General features: G+C 36.3%; 1 protein-coding gene across 7 annotated transcripts in view; it reads left to right on the forward strand.

The window, feature by feature from the left end:
* The window catches only part of Rbfox1 (RNA-binding Fox protein 1), a 114,243-nt gene that overhangs the window by 75,972 nt on the left and 22,842 nt on the right, over positions 1-15,429 (forward strand). For 6 of the 7 annotated variants that reach the window (XM_011308031.1, XM_011308027.1, XM_011308029.1 and 3 more), the window contains 2 exons: positions 7,076-7,168; positions 14,831-14,885. In XM_011308031.1, coding sequence (XP_011306333.1) covers positions 7,076-7,168; positions 14,831-14,885 — 148 coding nt within the window. The remainder of the gene's footprint in view (positions 1-7,075; positions 7,169-14,830; positions 14,886-15,429) is intronic. The other variant, XM_011308032.1, reaches the window with a different exon arrangement.

Below are 15,429 nucleotides of genomic sequence, written 5' to 3' on the forward strand. Positions count from 1 at the left end.
TATTGGCAAACTTTGGGGGACTTTTCTAGGAGCGACATCCTGGGGTCCTTGATACATTGAGAGGACGAGATACTGGGGCAGACGTAATTGTTTCGCAGGATCGCCCTCGGGCCAGAAGTTACTGGCCACGTCGTTAAAACTTTTTTTCCCCTTTTTATCCACTATTTCAGGGATTTTTTTCCCCCGCCGTCATTCTCACCAGAGGATGAAAGACTGTCTCAGGGGATCTAAAAAGAATTCTCGGAAATGTTCTATCTTTCGAGGGTTATCCTGTGATACCACTGTTCAGTTGTTACCTAAAGATTATTTTCAGCGCGTTGGCAACACTCTCTCGGTAAAACAATGATATGACGAAAGAGAGATTGTTAAAAGAAAGAGTCATGGAATTACTGACGACATGAAATAAAAAAAATGTCGTGTTTGAAATGCTAATGTCTCTCAATAATGGATGACAGGCCTCGGGGGGTGAAAATGCTAGGGGGCGGTTGTAAGTTGGTGGGGTATATTTGGATAAGATCCGCAGTAATACATCTCGGTGACGTGCGGCATCCGGGTGAGCTTACATATTCAGCACTGTCGCCATTACCCCACCTGTGACTCTCAAATTCACCCCCCACTCATCGTGTTTGTTGTTAATTAAATCGCCTGTGACCGATTTTATAATTAGAATCGATCAGCGTTCGATACAAATTGACCCCTCGACCAAACAAAATACGTAGACATATTTTTCAATTCACAATATTACATTGTCAAATTAATTGGCAATTATTCTGGATAATGCCATTCAGGGAGAAATAACGGAATTACGGGAGTTGATAGACCGAAAAATTTACGGTTAGTTAAAAAAAAAATGGTCTTATTTGAAGCGGTAGTTTTCGAGATAATGAGGAAATCAATTTTTTTTTTTCTCAATATCATTAATTCACTTTATTCCGCAGTAATAAAAATTAACTAAGAGATGCTTCGCCATCAAGGTATCCGTAAATCCGTGTAGAGTCGTAACTCAACCTTCTCCCCCCCCACTCGATAAAAAAAAATCTCAATATCATTCATTCGAATTCGACCTCGTGATCGGTTGAATCCATGTCCAACAACGTACGAGCCTCGCTCAACTCACCGGGCGTTTCATGCCGGAAGTTCACCTCGCGTGTCACATCCGCCATCGTAACTACCAATCACGTCTCCGGGTGGAAGGCTTTAGGCCATGGAGTCGAGGGGTTTGAGGGTGGGTGGAGATAGAATGCACTGAGGAAGGACAGAGGCGTTTTCACGAGGCAGTGGATTTTTGGCCGGGGGGTAGAGTTTAGTACCAGCTGTGTGAGAGGGGGTGGAGGGTGGTAGCGGGCCATTTTCAGTTTCCGGATGACCCTCACAGTCTCGATATGGGATTAATTAAGCTCCATAATCCAAATATTCGCACTTATGCAGCTGATCGATATCTTCATGACTGGTATTTTCCACACTTCTTTTCCGTTTTTATCCCCCTTTTTCTTTCACCCTCTTGATTTCACATCGACCTCCTTTTTGCAATTCTCCATTGTTTTATCGCGTGGTGAATTGTTGGGAATAATTGCCGATCATTTCGACTGATCTCGATTGTGGAATCTTCGCGATTTTTCTTGAGGTTTAGCACGAGATGCAGATCGATGGTAGATGGAGTGGTAGAGTTTTCAAGAAAAAGTAGAGAGAAATGGAATATTTATTCGTACTCTCATTGCAATTCACCGTCTACCCGAGGCCGGGGGGAATACAAATGATGTTTGTACTCTAGATGTCGATATGGAAGATTGTTGCCAGCGCTTTCATGTTTTTGTAGATGTAAGGATAGATTTTTAAGAGAAATGAGGCAGGAAAATCATTTTAATGAAAAATTGGTAAGAGATTAAGATGAATCAGCCAACTCTACCCATTAGCAGACAAAACAATCAATATTGTGAGTTCTCTATTCAACAACAACTCCACCGATTGACGCATTTATGAATTATCTACCGGTAGATCGCATTTACTTGTTATATTTACTCGAAAACATTGAGTGGACATGAAATATCGAGTGTTGATTGTTATTGCAATTCTTAATTTCTTGTCGATTTAATCTGTCGGTAGAGCTGATGACTTTCGGTAGAGTTTTATCGTCTGAGACTTACACTTTTGATAGTACACACTTGTTGTTTTTGTCTTCATGTAGTAGATTAATTTGTTGGTAAACATCACAGTGACAACCGATTTTTCTCCCTCATCTCGTCATTTTAATCATTTCTCAGTCACCATATTGCTTCTGCAAATGTTACATCACACAATTAAACAACACCACACGTACACAATATACTAAACACCCATGTCGTTATATTATATATTTATTTGATACGCCAAGCTAGACTTGACGGGTAGTGTCTTAAATTTTGTAAAAGCACTGTGCTTTAGCCGTAAATCAAAAATTCATGAGAAAATCTAAATATTTTATTTTTCCTTTTTTTTTCTTCAATGTTTTTTTGAACAAAAACTTAAGAGGCTGATATTACTCTCGAAAGGCTTCGTCAATGTAAATGGAATGTCGCATCCCTAATATGAAGTGCAGCATTTTGGAAGTTTTTTGAAAGAGAAAACGTGATGCAAATTTTTTTTTTACCATTCAGAGAGTTTATACACTTTTTTAAAACGTGACACCAACTTTGGAGTTATTCTTTTTCTGTGGTTTTTTTTTTCATATATTTTTTAATGTTTTCAATAATTATTGATGAGTCAGATATAGAGATCTTTAATTTACTGGAAATTCCGAGGTGATAACATTTTTTATTTTTCAATTGTCAATTTTTTTAGTTGTTTTTTCTCATTTTTTTTAAAGATGTTATCCACGTGAATGACCCTTGTAACAATTAATTATTGCACCAGTATCAGCTCCGCGTTTTGAATTCCAAAAAAAATAATCGGCGATTTTATTTTCTTATGACAAATGAAAGAATAACAAACTGTGTTTTCCCCAATTCCGTAGTTTTTATTAGAACGAGCTGTTGCATTTTAGCTAGAACTGAAGCCTTCCGCATCTTCATTAATTATTCTAGTTGATTTTTGTCTCGCATTGATTCCTACAATTAAAAAATAAAAACAAATCGATCAAATGAAACAAATATTTCTCAGAGTTTCACTAAATCAGCCACAGAATCGCAATCAGAAGACTCGAGCTGCTGTCAAAATGACGACATTAAATTCTCTGAAAATATTAAAAAAAATAAAACAATTTATTCCATTTTATTTACGAATATAATAATATATTTGCAAGCTCTACCCGACTCTGTCGTCCTAAAAACTTAATAACTCAAGAAATTTCAAGGCACCTGAATCAGAAAGTAAAAGTCATGAAAAATAATAGATTCTCCACATATTTGCAATTGGAATAAAGAGCATGAGATAAATTATTGCATCGTCAACTCTAATTGTTTTTGATCGAGACAATTAATACGCATAAGTGACACTGACACACCACAAAACACAAGAAAAATATATTGAAAAAAAATATTCCATCCAAGGAAGTAATAAAGTGAATTATTGTATGTAAATAGTAGACGCACGCTTACGTTTAGGTGAATAACGGGTTATTAATTTCTATTATTATTGTTTATTAATTTGAACGGAATTGATGAGAACATACATTTACATTTTATACGCTTTCATTATATCTTTCTCTATTACCACTCACCGTATGTGTTTAGATAGAGGCTGGCTTTTTATTTATCTCATTCACCCGTTTAACATTCGGCAGACACAATCAAGTAAATAATGTGAATTGATATGGAAATTATGACCAGACAAATTTACATGATTAGTTTTGTACACGCCATTGGTTTTTTATTTTTATTTTTTCTCTCGTTGCAATTTTTTTTTTTAATTATTACCTTTTTTTAACGTCACATTATTATTGAATATCTGTATCACCATATTATATTCATGCGGACGTTGTCACGTTCGATCCCACGGATGACCGACATTTTTTCAATGAATTTTTATTGATATTCTCGGTACCCGAGAATTTTTTCCTCCCCAATTCCCACTCCATTTTTCATCATTTTCTATTTTATCGGATACCTCGGGAGTTCTCGGGAGCAGAAAATTTGGAAAAATGTGAAAAATTTATGTGAAGCCAATGTTTTTTTTTTTTTTTAATTCCGGTTTTTATCATTTTACACACAACAATGGATTGTTCAAGTGTAATTTAATGGATTAATTAATCAACACGATAATTTACATTCGACAACAATCTAATAGAATAAAAATAAAATGGAGGGCTCTTGAAATTTCTGAAGGGGCGGCAAGTACGGTTGAGGCTCCCCATTATTAAAATTATTATTTTATTTCGCAAATAACAATTCACACAATGAAACACTGAAAACACGAGAAAGCCAGAGAGATTAATTTGTCCCTTCAAATATTCAAGTTGAAAAATTTCATTGTTTGCAGGATCGGTCAATAACCCAGATGTCAAGCTCTTTATCTCGTCTCCCCTTTTTTCCCTCTTTCACCCTCAGACCCATTCATTCCGCTCCGTAATTACCCGACGAAGAACCCTTGATAGCGAAAAAAAAAAAAAATAAAAAAAAACATCACCTCGCGTGTGTCAAATGATTTAATCGCAATTGGTACACTTTAATTATCGATACGACTCGCCCCAGACCGTGTCGAAGTTGACGAAAATAACCGCAGGTTGAAGAAATAAAATAAAATCGCGAATTTATCCTGAAAAAAAAAATAACCCCCGATTTTCCCCTAAATTCGCCCTTTGTTAATTTCTCGTTTTTTTTTTACCTGAAAAAAAAACTCCGGACAAAGAGAATTTTTTCAAGTCCCGGCAATTAGTCCACTTGACGCAAGAGTTAAACAAAAAATAGCGGACAAGAGATTTTTTTTTTTTTGTTTAGTTAGGGAAAAGAGAATAATAAAATGAATGAGTTTACGACACTGTCGTTGACACAAAGGGCCGCAGGTATTTCGATTAACGGTGTCTAAATAACATTGTCGTTGAGCAAAAGGTGCACCTCAGTCTCTGGTGCAACTTCTCGGGGCTTTACCCAGGGTCTCAAAGGCAAAAGCACCCCATCTATTTTACATAAACGTTTCGTTATTTTTTTTTCCCTTGCAACTCCTTTAATCTGCACTCCCGTGCAAACACACCGTCAATTAATGGTTCTCTTTCACCTTGGGTTTTAAAAAAATAGTGGAGAGCCATCTGTTCATGGGAAAACATTATTCACTCCCACATTGATGAATAATTCCGGTTATTTTGAGAATCGATCGACTAGTTCAAATAAATTCACGTGATCTAGTTTAATTTTCACGTGTTATCTCGGTAGATATTCGCGGTAGTGGGATAAAGTGAGAAAAAAGAAAATCCACCATTTTGCCAAAATACCACAAAAATTACTCCACCCCATATTCAAACGAATCTTGCCGATGAATTTACAGCACTGAAAAAAAAAAAAAACCTGTCCATAACGAACAATTTCCTTCATTTCCATCAACCCAATTAAAAATGGAAAAAAGAAAGAAAATAAAACAGTAGAAGAACTCGTAAAAACCCCGTGAATTGATTTATCAGCAATATTTTTTTTTACTACCCCATTTCATCCCCCCGTTGAGTAACGCAATTTCTGCAACCGTCCAAGGGAGTCGTAACTACCGATGGCGGCCTCTCACCCCTCATCCTCTCGAAAACTCGATTATCTTCGTATTCCCTTTTCTCTAACGTACGTACACTCGCCCATCTCTTTTCCACACTTCTGGACTCAATTGACATACCCTCCGCCAACATATATCCAGGGCAAACCTTAACCAATTCGTTTAGGGGTAAAAGCACTTTGCGCCCCTGACGTTCGATCTCTCAAACGTTTTTATCGGTATTTCATTGAATTTGTTAGTTGAAAATATCAATAGGAAAAAAAAATTCAAGCTCTCATAATTTTTTATTTCTTTTATTTTAGTTTATTTTTGTTGTTTTTGAAATAAATTTGCATTTGAACTTACCATGAGAATTGATTTATCGTCCAATCACCGGTCCATTCTCTGCATTTGAAAGGCTCGAAAGCCCGACGCAGAGAAAATGAGTCATCACTCTATTTCACTTATCCTCTCCGTCAGGGTATGACAAAAGGATGTAGTAGTTGCAGTGAAAAGTGAATGCCCTACCGTCTCTCTTCAACATCTCGTCTTTCATCGTTCTTGGGTCCGACGATTTAATTATCCGTGCAACCCTCAAACCCCCCAGACACTCATTGTCCATGAGCATGACGGAAAATGAGTGGAATAACGAGAAAAAAAAAATAATGAAAGGAGGGACTAGATAAAGAGCAAGAGCCCGTGTCGTAGGCAAATGAATCTCTTCTGGTTTTCTTCTCTATCACTAACGGAGTGAGATATATAATTCTTTATTTCGTTTTCACAAATGTGTTGTTCAGGAGGGATGAAGATCATTAACCCTAACGAGTGGAAATTAATTCGCCGATCGAGGGAAGTGGCGGGGAAAAAATTCACAATATACGGAACCCATGGGAGACTGATGTGTACGACAAAAAAATTGCTGGATGAAGTCGGCCATTTTGATTCACGGGTTCACGAGGAAAATGGAGAGCTCTGCGCACCGAGAGTCGCAGTTGTCTCCTGCGCAGGTTGTCCTCCATTACCTCCGGATCAAGTGAATCAAAATGGTGGCCAGGGCCGAACCGTTTTCTACCCCATCAACATTGAATGTCGACAAAATGGCCGTCCAATCTCTCACGGGTCTCCGATCCCAAAAAAAAAATCTCAAAAATAAGAATTTGGAGTTTCCCTCGATCTGAGATTTTCAGCTTAAAAATTATGAAAAAAAAAAAAAGAAATGATTATTATTTTTTTACACAAAATGGAGTCAATGAATTACACAAAAATCGATGATTCACTCAAGTTCATGATACTATTACTGACAGAACACACAAGTTGAGAAAAAAAAATGGTAATATTTAATAGTTGTCGGCGGGACGTGCCCCGTCGAGCGTGGCAGAGTCTGTAAGTTGAGTTTAATGCATGTTGTTTTGTCTGTCCTTGCATGCAGGGATTCGGTTTTGTAACATTCGCGAATAGTGCCCATGCGGACCAGGCACGTGAGAGGCTACACGGCACCGTGGTTGAGGGCAGAAAGATTGAGGTGTGCATGAAAAAAAAATTACTTTTTTCTTATTACTTATAAATATATTTAAATCTAATTTTTTTTTTACATTTACATGATACATAATACATTTATATATAATATAAGGATTCATCCATTCATTCATTTTAATTATAATTTTAATTGAAGGAAAAGAGAATATTGTTAATTTAATTTATATATTTTTCGTTTTATTTGTATTTCACAGGTTTGAAGCACTGGCGCCTGCACGACCTTAACACGTGCACGCGTCCTTGCTTGTATGTATTTTATTGATTAATTTTAATTGATTAGATTGGTTTAATTTTGATGGATCGATGATTATCGGGAAATTTAAATTTCTTGGTAATTATTGGCTGGGAGGAAAAATTGCAAAAAATTATAGGATTTAGAGAATTCTTATGGAATCGTAGAGAAAGTAGATTTTTTTTTGTGATTTTTCTGGATGTGTAAAGGTGCAAAAGTCCACAGTTTGCAAATCTTCATCCCAATATTAAACTACAGAATTGTTATAAACATTTTCACACGGTAGATTCGTCTTTCGTAGATGTAACCCTGAGTAGATTTTTAGGAAATCAGTGAATCTACTTGGAGAAAAAAATTTCTGGCGTTGCTGTGGACTTTTGTATAATCCATAGACACAATAGTACTCTAGCACTCGGATAAATCGTAGGCCCGTACTAAATCTAAGAAATTAAAAAAAAAGGAGATGAAATTGGATTTTACAAAAGAAAAAATCTCTTATTGTCCCTTTGTAGAGCATCTCGCGAGGGCGATTGAATTGTTTCGAGATTATAAGAGAGAGATGAGAAATCATTATGACAAAGAGATATCTCGTTTCGAAGAGAGCGAGCGAGCGAGGATAATTTTTCATTATTGAAAATTCAGAATGTGATTGAAATATTAAATTCATCTCTCTCGATGTCTCGTGAAAGTGAGAGTTGTACTGGGCAAAACTGAGGACACTGAGGAGGACCCTCACCCTCACGTCCAAAGTGTACCCCACAAAGGTAAGAATATGCGAAAAAAAAGAAATTAAGAAAACAAAGACAGAAATTAATAAACAAATTACTGAATGGATAAGAAATCCTTAAAAATAGGAAATTAATGATTATGAAGAAACTCGCACTGCCCGCTCTCTCACGAATTTCATTCACACGTTATTTGTACAGATGTTTACTATCAAGGGTGCATTTTGTCTTTTTTATTAACAATTATCATTTATTTCAATTATTTTCGTTGATCCAGTAGTGAAAATTGAAAAGATAATCTCAATTTTTTTTTTCAAATCGATGTATCTCGGTAATGAGTATATTTACGGGAAAAAGTCAGATGAAATATTCTCTTTGGAATTTCGTCAGCTACAAAAAAGCATTTATGACATTTTTCCTGAAAATTAACCGCTTGGGAGATACACGCAGGAATAATAAAACATTGAGGTTTAACTTTTCATAACTTCTGAATAACTCGAAAATATTTTCCTCAGTCAATTAATTTTTTCTCAATGTTTTTCTTTACTTTTTTTTTTGTATCATGTGGCACTCGTGTTGACGCTTTTCTATTTATTTCTGTTACGTGTAAAGAAAATACTCATTTGTTGTTATGTTTTTTCTTCACTTGAGCTTTGGAGGTGAAATGCGAAGTAATTAACGTCACGTGAGAATACGACGGTTTTTTTTGCGCACCAGTAATGTATTTTTATTTTTTTCGAATAGAGTACATGTTATAGTTCTCACTGTCGACAATTTCAATTGCCGAGTGTATTGAAGGCGTTGCTAGATTTGCGGCTGCGATTAACAATCTCTCAACTTTTATTTTTAATTGAGCGATTGAGCGAGAACTTTTGATTCTGAAAATGAAAAAATAATTCATTAAATCATTGGACAATCGGACGGCCTAGTTGAACAGCAAAAAAATGATCATGAATTGATTGGAAAAATGTCAATTACATTTGCCTGGATTGATCATCAATTTTTCATAAAGTTCTGAATAAATCATTTTTATACGGTTGGAGCTCAATCGCTGAATTTATTCTCTCTTAATTTTGTTAATTAGAGGAAAATGAATTTATTCGAAACGCATGTGGGCACCGGGATAAAAAATAAGTGTCCTCGTACAGTGAATTTACGGTTGTGAAAATATAAAACGCCGGAAAAAGCTCGGAGAAAGAAGCTTTGGGGGCGAGAAATATTTAACACCCGAGGGCATAATGAAATTCCAAGTCTTGTCATACCGACTAAAATACCCTAGTTCTGGAGAATACAAAATTTTTATTCTCCAAGTTAAAAGCACGACGAATGCCGAGACCAAGAATTCGGGGTGAATAAAATGTGAATTATTTATGACTCGTTATCAGTCGCCGTCGGTGGGAATTCTCCGTCTTCAGTACTTATCGATTTATCTCGAAAACTATCGACTTCACGGATAAATCTTATGGAACTTTTTTGTAGCTCATTAAATTTCCCACGAAATCGGTATTTTCTTATTTTCCGATAAAATCAACATAATCAATAGTTTCGGGACGATTAAATCAGTAGGACGAGAATAAATGGAATAAATCGAATTGAATATCGAATTGAATATCGAATTGAATATCGATTAATATCTGTTTGAATTGCAGGAATCACTGAAAGAACTCAAAAAAATCGTCATTATCATAATGATGAAAATAATGAAGTATTGGGATAATTAAAAAATGATAATGAAATTCTAAAGTATTCATGACAAGTTTTGAAAACATTTCGATTGAATTTCTCATCCGAATGGAATGAATATCATTTTTCCGGCTTCATGAACTGCTTCGGGTTGCGGGGAAGGGGTTTTCATTGAAAGCAGTGACATCAAAAAATAGTGAACACGTGCACGTGTTCTATCCATCGAATGTGAGAAGCGAAAAAAAAAAACTAGAGGGGAAAAAAAATCGGGAAACGAGGAGGAACGCGATAATGGAGGACCGGAGGTTGGGTTTTGGGAAAAAAAAATCGTAGGCTTTTATTCGGGCACACGCTCGACCTTTGACGGGTTTAAAACTGCTGGTGCAAATGCAATGGCGTCAATTCCACCCCGGTATTACACTAATGAACACTCTTTGTAGTGTTTTTACGTGTTCCGGTGGAAATCGTTAAGATATCGACCGTAGAAATTACTGAAAGATCTTGAAATTTTAGGGTTATGTTCTTTCAGTCCTCGAGAAGATCTCCTGAAAATTCCAATAGAATCGGATCGGTAGATTTTTTTAAAATAAATATTGAAAGAGTTACTTATACCGAAATTTTCACGCGACGAGAAAATCGCTTGATTGGAAAAATATAGCGATTTTCCGAGGAAATGTCAAAAGACCTTTTACCTCGAAAATTTAATTAGCTACAAATAAGTTCTTCAACAATTTTTCCTGAAATCGTTAGTTTTCGAGATAAATCTGTGCTTACTGCGAATTTTCAATTCGTTTTCCTCATTTTTCTGTTAAGTTTTCTCGAGAATATTGGGAAAATGGGTTTTATATTTTTCGCACTGAGTTTTAAGTCCAGTGTGAAAAATATTAAAATTCTTTTTAGGGCTAATGATTGTTTTTTTTATCACACATTTTAAAAGAATACGACAAATGTTCGTGATAAGAAATTGCAGTCTGACGTGACCGTGAAAATTGCGGGTGATATTGTCGGAGAATAATAAAGTGGGTGGGAAAATCGATTATTAATTAAGTCCCGGTTTAGTCCAGAAAACATTATTCAATGGGAATTCGAACGCGAGGGGATTATCATAGGGTTAAACCGGTCCTCTTGCAATTCAGTATCCATCCTTGTTTATTTAATCGATTTGCTAATTGAGTTCTCCATTTTCGTAGCGAGCTGTGCATTATTGAAAAGTTGATACATAATATTCAATATGCCAACGAGTTAGCAAGATAAAATCTTTGGGATGAACTATAACCAGATTTTATTATTTTTTCTGGGGTTCAATAAACCATTAAAAAAATTAAAATTAAAAATAATAAAGATCACGTCACGAGACATATTTTAAAGAATTAAAAATTGAATTAATTGACGGCCGATTAATTACGAGTCATGCATAAAAAAAATAATAAAGCGGGAAATGACTTTTTTAAATACCGGAGTGACGGAATTATCGGTAATATGTCGGCCGTCATTTTTTATTCCCGAATTCAGTAGTTAAGCTCCAATTTCCGGGTGAATTATGGACACGAAAAGCTCATGCTTGTGCTTCGACGGACTTCACCCTTCACGTGTCGTAAGGGTGAGGTTAAATCGTAAAATGCCGTTAGTGTCCAGGTCACGAGTTAAATAACCATGAGAGAACATTGCTGTAAATCATTTTGGATTTATCGGCATTAAAAATGATGGAAATAATGTTTTTCCTCTCCCCTCCCCTTTTATCGCCCCGTTAAGACCCTGACCCCAGACAATTAACGATGAAACATGAAGGGGAAAAAATCCTCGAGTCAAACAAAATCCCCAACCAACACCCAAACTCTGCAATTCCATCATTTCCAAAATCCCCCCATTTTTCTCGCGAACGAGTAGATCTAGAAAAAAAATGCCTCTTGACATTTTTTTTAGGTAACTAAATTCCCCACTAAAGTTTCTTCTCTCATTTTCCACTAGAACCCCCCAGTACCGAGATAAAACACCCCCCAATCCGACACTCATTTTCGGATTATTTTCTCACCAGAAAAAATCATAAAAATCCCTTATTTTTGTCATTAACTCAGTTCTTACTCGAGTGCACGACCTCTGGCCAACCCCTGTGATACTAAGTACCACCCTACATACCCTCCCCCTCATTCCATCCCCTTTACCCCTCACTTCCTGGTCCATCCACTCGACCCCGTCGTCTCCGAACATTTCCCACTCGAGTTTGTCGGGCTTAGCAAGTCAAATTAATGCAGATTTTGCCACCCGCATCTACCCCTATCATCCCCCCCCCTCTCCCTCCCACCACCCCCTGAAGCCCTTACTTTTCGGTTTACCCACGAAATTTCATCCAAGTTTCTCCCTAACAAATTTCACGCCGTCAAGATTTTGAGGGCTCTGATAAACACTCACCCTCGGGTCTCGATAAAACTTTTCATTGGAATATTTCCACCGACTTGATCAACTGTTAATTAGATTAATTAAGTCATCCAAGGTATAGAAAGGGGTTAGAATCGTGAAGGAACAATTCCTAATGTTGAAAGAAAAATGCAAATTCAAAACCTTTCGTTGCAATTTTTCTCAATCAAAGAAACGCGAAAAAACGGAAATGAAAGAAAAAAAAAGGGTATTATTTCCTGGACAAATCGTGGGTTTGCAATCTGCTTGATCATCATGTTCTCGGGTAAACAAAAGGGGAAATCCCGATGACCGGTGTTTGTCCTAGGGACAACAGTGCGTGTCCAAAAAAAAAACACGAGAACCGGGGAAAATAAAAGACACGAAAAGAGGAACGAGAAAATGAACAAAAAATCCTCCAATAAACGAGAATTCATTGAAAAACGGATGAAAGTCATAAATAATCAATCACTTTATTAATTAAATCAAGTATAGTTCGTTAGTCGAATTACTCGAGGAGGAAAAATAATTAAAAAAAAGAGTAGAACCCTCTTTTAACCCACCACATACACCACTTCCCTCTGTGCACCTCATTCTCAACACTTGTGACCCACAAAGCGTATAGACCCTTTTCATTTCTAGGAGATGATGCAGATGCACTTAGAAATCTACCCCTGGTGCCTAGTAATTAAAATTGCAGGATCAAATAAATTTAGTCCACTCTCCCAGATTTTCCCCCTTTAAACCCTTGTATCTTGGTACTGAAAGGATTTACGATGGAATACCACAAGGAACTTTTTTTTTGGAAATTTAATTCTCCACTGATAAAATCTTTTCACTTTTTCATCTATCTTCACACGTTTTCGAGGAAACCGCGACGTGACGAAAACACTAAAATTTCGATGAATCAATTTTCAGAGATGTGAAAAATGAGTGAAGAGGGGGATTATCTCGGTAATGATGGGAGTTACGAGGAAAAGTGATAAGAGATTTTACACCGGGCATTTGATTTTCTAGGATAAAGGTTCAGGATATTAAATCCTAGAATCCATAATTTCGAAGATAGAGACGAATTACAAAGTGCAAGTTGTGAGTGATTACCAATTTCGAGGTTTTTGAATACTTCCTGATTTTATTATTTTTATTGAGTAGTTGAGGTAATTATTCACTGTACGAGGATACTTCAGGTTAGTTTAGTAGTACTGCGGTAGAATTAATAACAACTGAGACTCGTCAGGAGAAATTTTTCACCTACGAAATGAGAAAAATGGAAAAACTGAAGATGAATTGTTTTTCTTCAGACGAGTTTCGCTGTAATTTTGTGCACGTGACAAGAGCCAGATGTGAGACGCACTCTAAAAACAAGGATTTCCCACGGACTTTAATGAAATACTAATGAAAACGGAGAAAAATTCAATAAAAAGTTGAAGGAATTACACGAATCGCCCCGCAATTTTTCATTTCGTTTAAATTCATCAAAATAATTATTAGTGAGTACTTAACATTTTCATTTTGCAGAAACAATAATTCGAGGAGTTTCACAAAAATTCACTTGTTCTGTAGAAATAAAATCTCCATTTGGAGAACCTTTTTTTTTTCTTGAAAAAGTTGGCGGAAATTTTTTATTGCAGATTGCGTTAATTGTTCCGTTATTTTTAATGAATATTTCTCTCTCGGGGGAGTAATTACTTCGGGGAATTGAGTGCCTCTCCATCGGGCAAGCGAGTGCCATTGATCTATAGTAATTTTAGTAATTATTTTAATACTCGTGTGCGAGCACAGCCCATTGTCCTACCAGTACTTTCGAGAATCGATACTCACTTTGAGATTAATCGAATTTGTGACCCTTTTAATTGCAAGACGAGGTCCCAACCAATTTTAGAAAATTGCAGTCGTTTGGAATAATCAGTGGTAAATCGAGTGAATGAAAATATTGGAATCTCCGTGATAAAATAATTTTTTTCCAATTTAAAAAAATGATAAAAATCTCATAATCCCATGGAAATTTTTGAATCGAATTGAAAAATATTTAGAACGGAATTTCACCGCATATTTTGATTTAGCTGGAATTTATTGGTGGAATTGAAATGCCAAAATTTTTGAAAAGAGTGCAAATGAGGGGAAGTACTGGAGGACAGGTCTGTGTTCATTTCAATGGAAAATGGATTAAAATTGTATTTTCTACGGATTTCCCAAATTTCGTCTCAATTACCCCCGGCAAAAACTGAAAGAAGACTGAGCATTAATTATTTTTAATTCACAAAACATGGGGATTTGTATGGGCGTTGAGACGAAGTCTGAGAGGTTTAGGTTACACTAAAATAATTTCTCTGAGAGTCTCTACCTCTGAAAACTCAAAATTACGGACAGAAATGGATCGAGCATTCGCTTTTTAATTTTCAAAATTTTACAGAAAAATTGACAGAAAAATTGAGATTTCTTTATTGAATACCTGAATGTAATTTTGAGTTTAATTTATCCGTAATAAGACTCGTAAATGAGTTTTCCGGAGTAATTTGACGGACAGTGATGAAAGATCGACTCATTTACGAATCTTTTTCATAATTCCGACACTTGAATTTTTGCTAATTGATTTTTTTGTGATAATTCACAGGTGAACAACGCAACGGCTCGAGTGCAGACGAAAAAACCACCAACAGTGCCCAACGGTAATTATCCACTTTAATAAATCCTCTAATTAACGATTGAACAGTGAAATGGATAAGAACTCGAGTCAAGTCGAATGGAAAAGGAAAACGAGTCAGTTTATGGTCATTATCTCGCGATCTAACGTAGATAGGGATGTCGTCAACTCGACCTTTTTTCCAGGAAATTGAATTCTCCACAAAAAAGTACTCGATCACAATCGCTCTATCTCCCCTAGATTCCGAGATAAATCCAAAAAGCGGAGCTCTAAAACTTCGAGAATCCTCGAAAATCGTACCAATTTCCATTTAATCAATAGGAAATGGGGATTTTTTTCTCAGTAGTAATTAAAAAATTGCGGTGTCATCCTTCTCGCTCAATTTGTAACGGGACCCCGTGAACGGGGTGAAAAGGGTGTGGGAAGGGAGGGGGTGGCAACTGAGGGGGGGAGATCGACCACTTCGCTAATCCCAGTCTAATCTCGTTTTAATTGTGTCGGCATTTGAACGCTGACTTAATCCGGATTATCGTGCCAGCTGCGCGTCGCACGCCACCCCCTCCCACCCC

Source organism: Fopius arisanus, unplaced genomic scaffold, assembly GCF_000806365.1.
Source record: "Fopius arisanus strain USDA-PBARC FA_bdor unplaced genomic scaffold, ASM80636v1 scaffold00057, whole genome shotgun sequence".
Taxonomy (NCBI): domain Eukaryota; kingdom Metazoa; phylum Arthropoda; class Insecta; order Hymenoptera; family Braconidae; genus Fopius; species Fopius arisanus.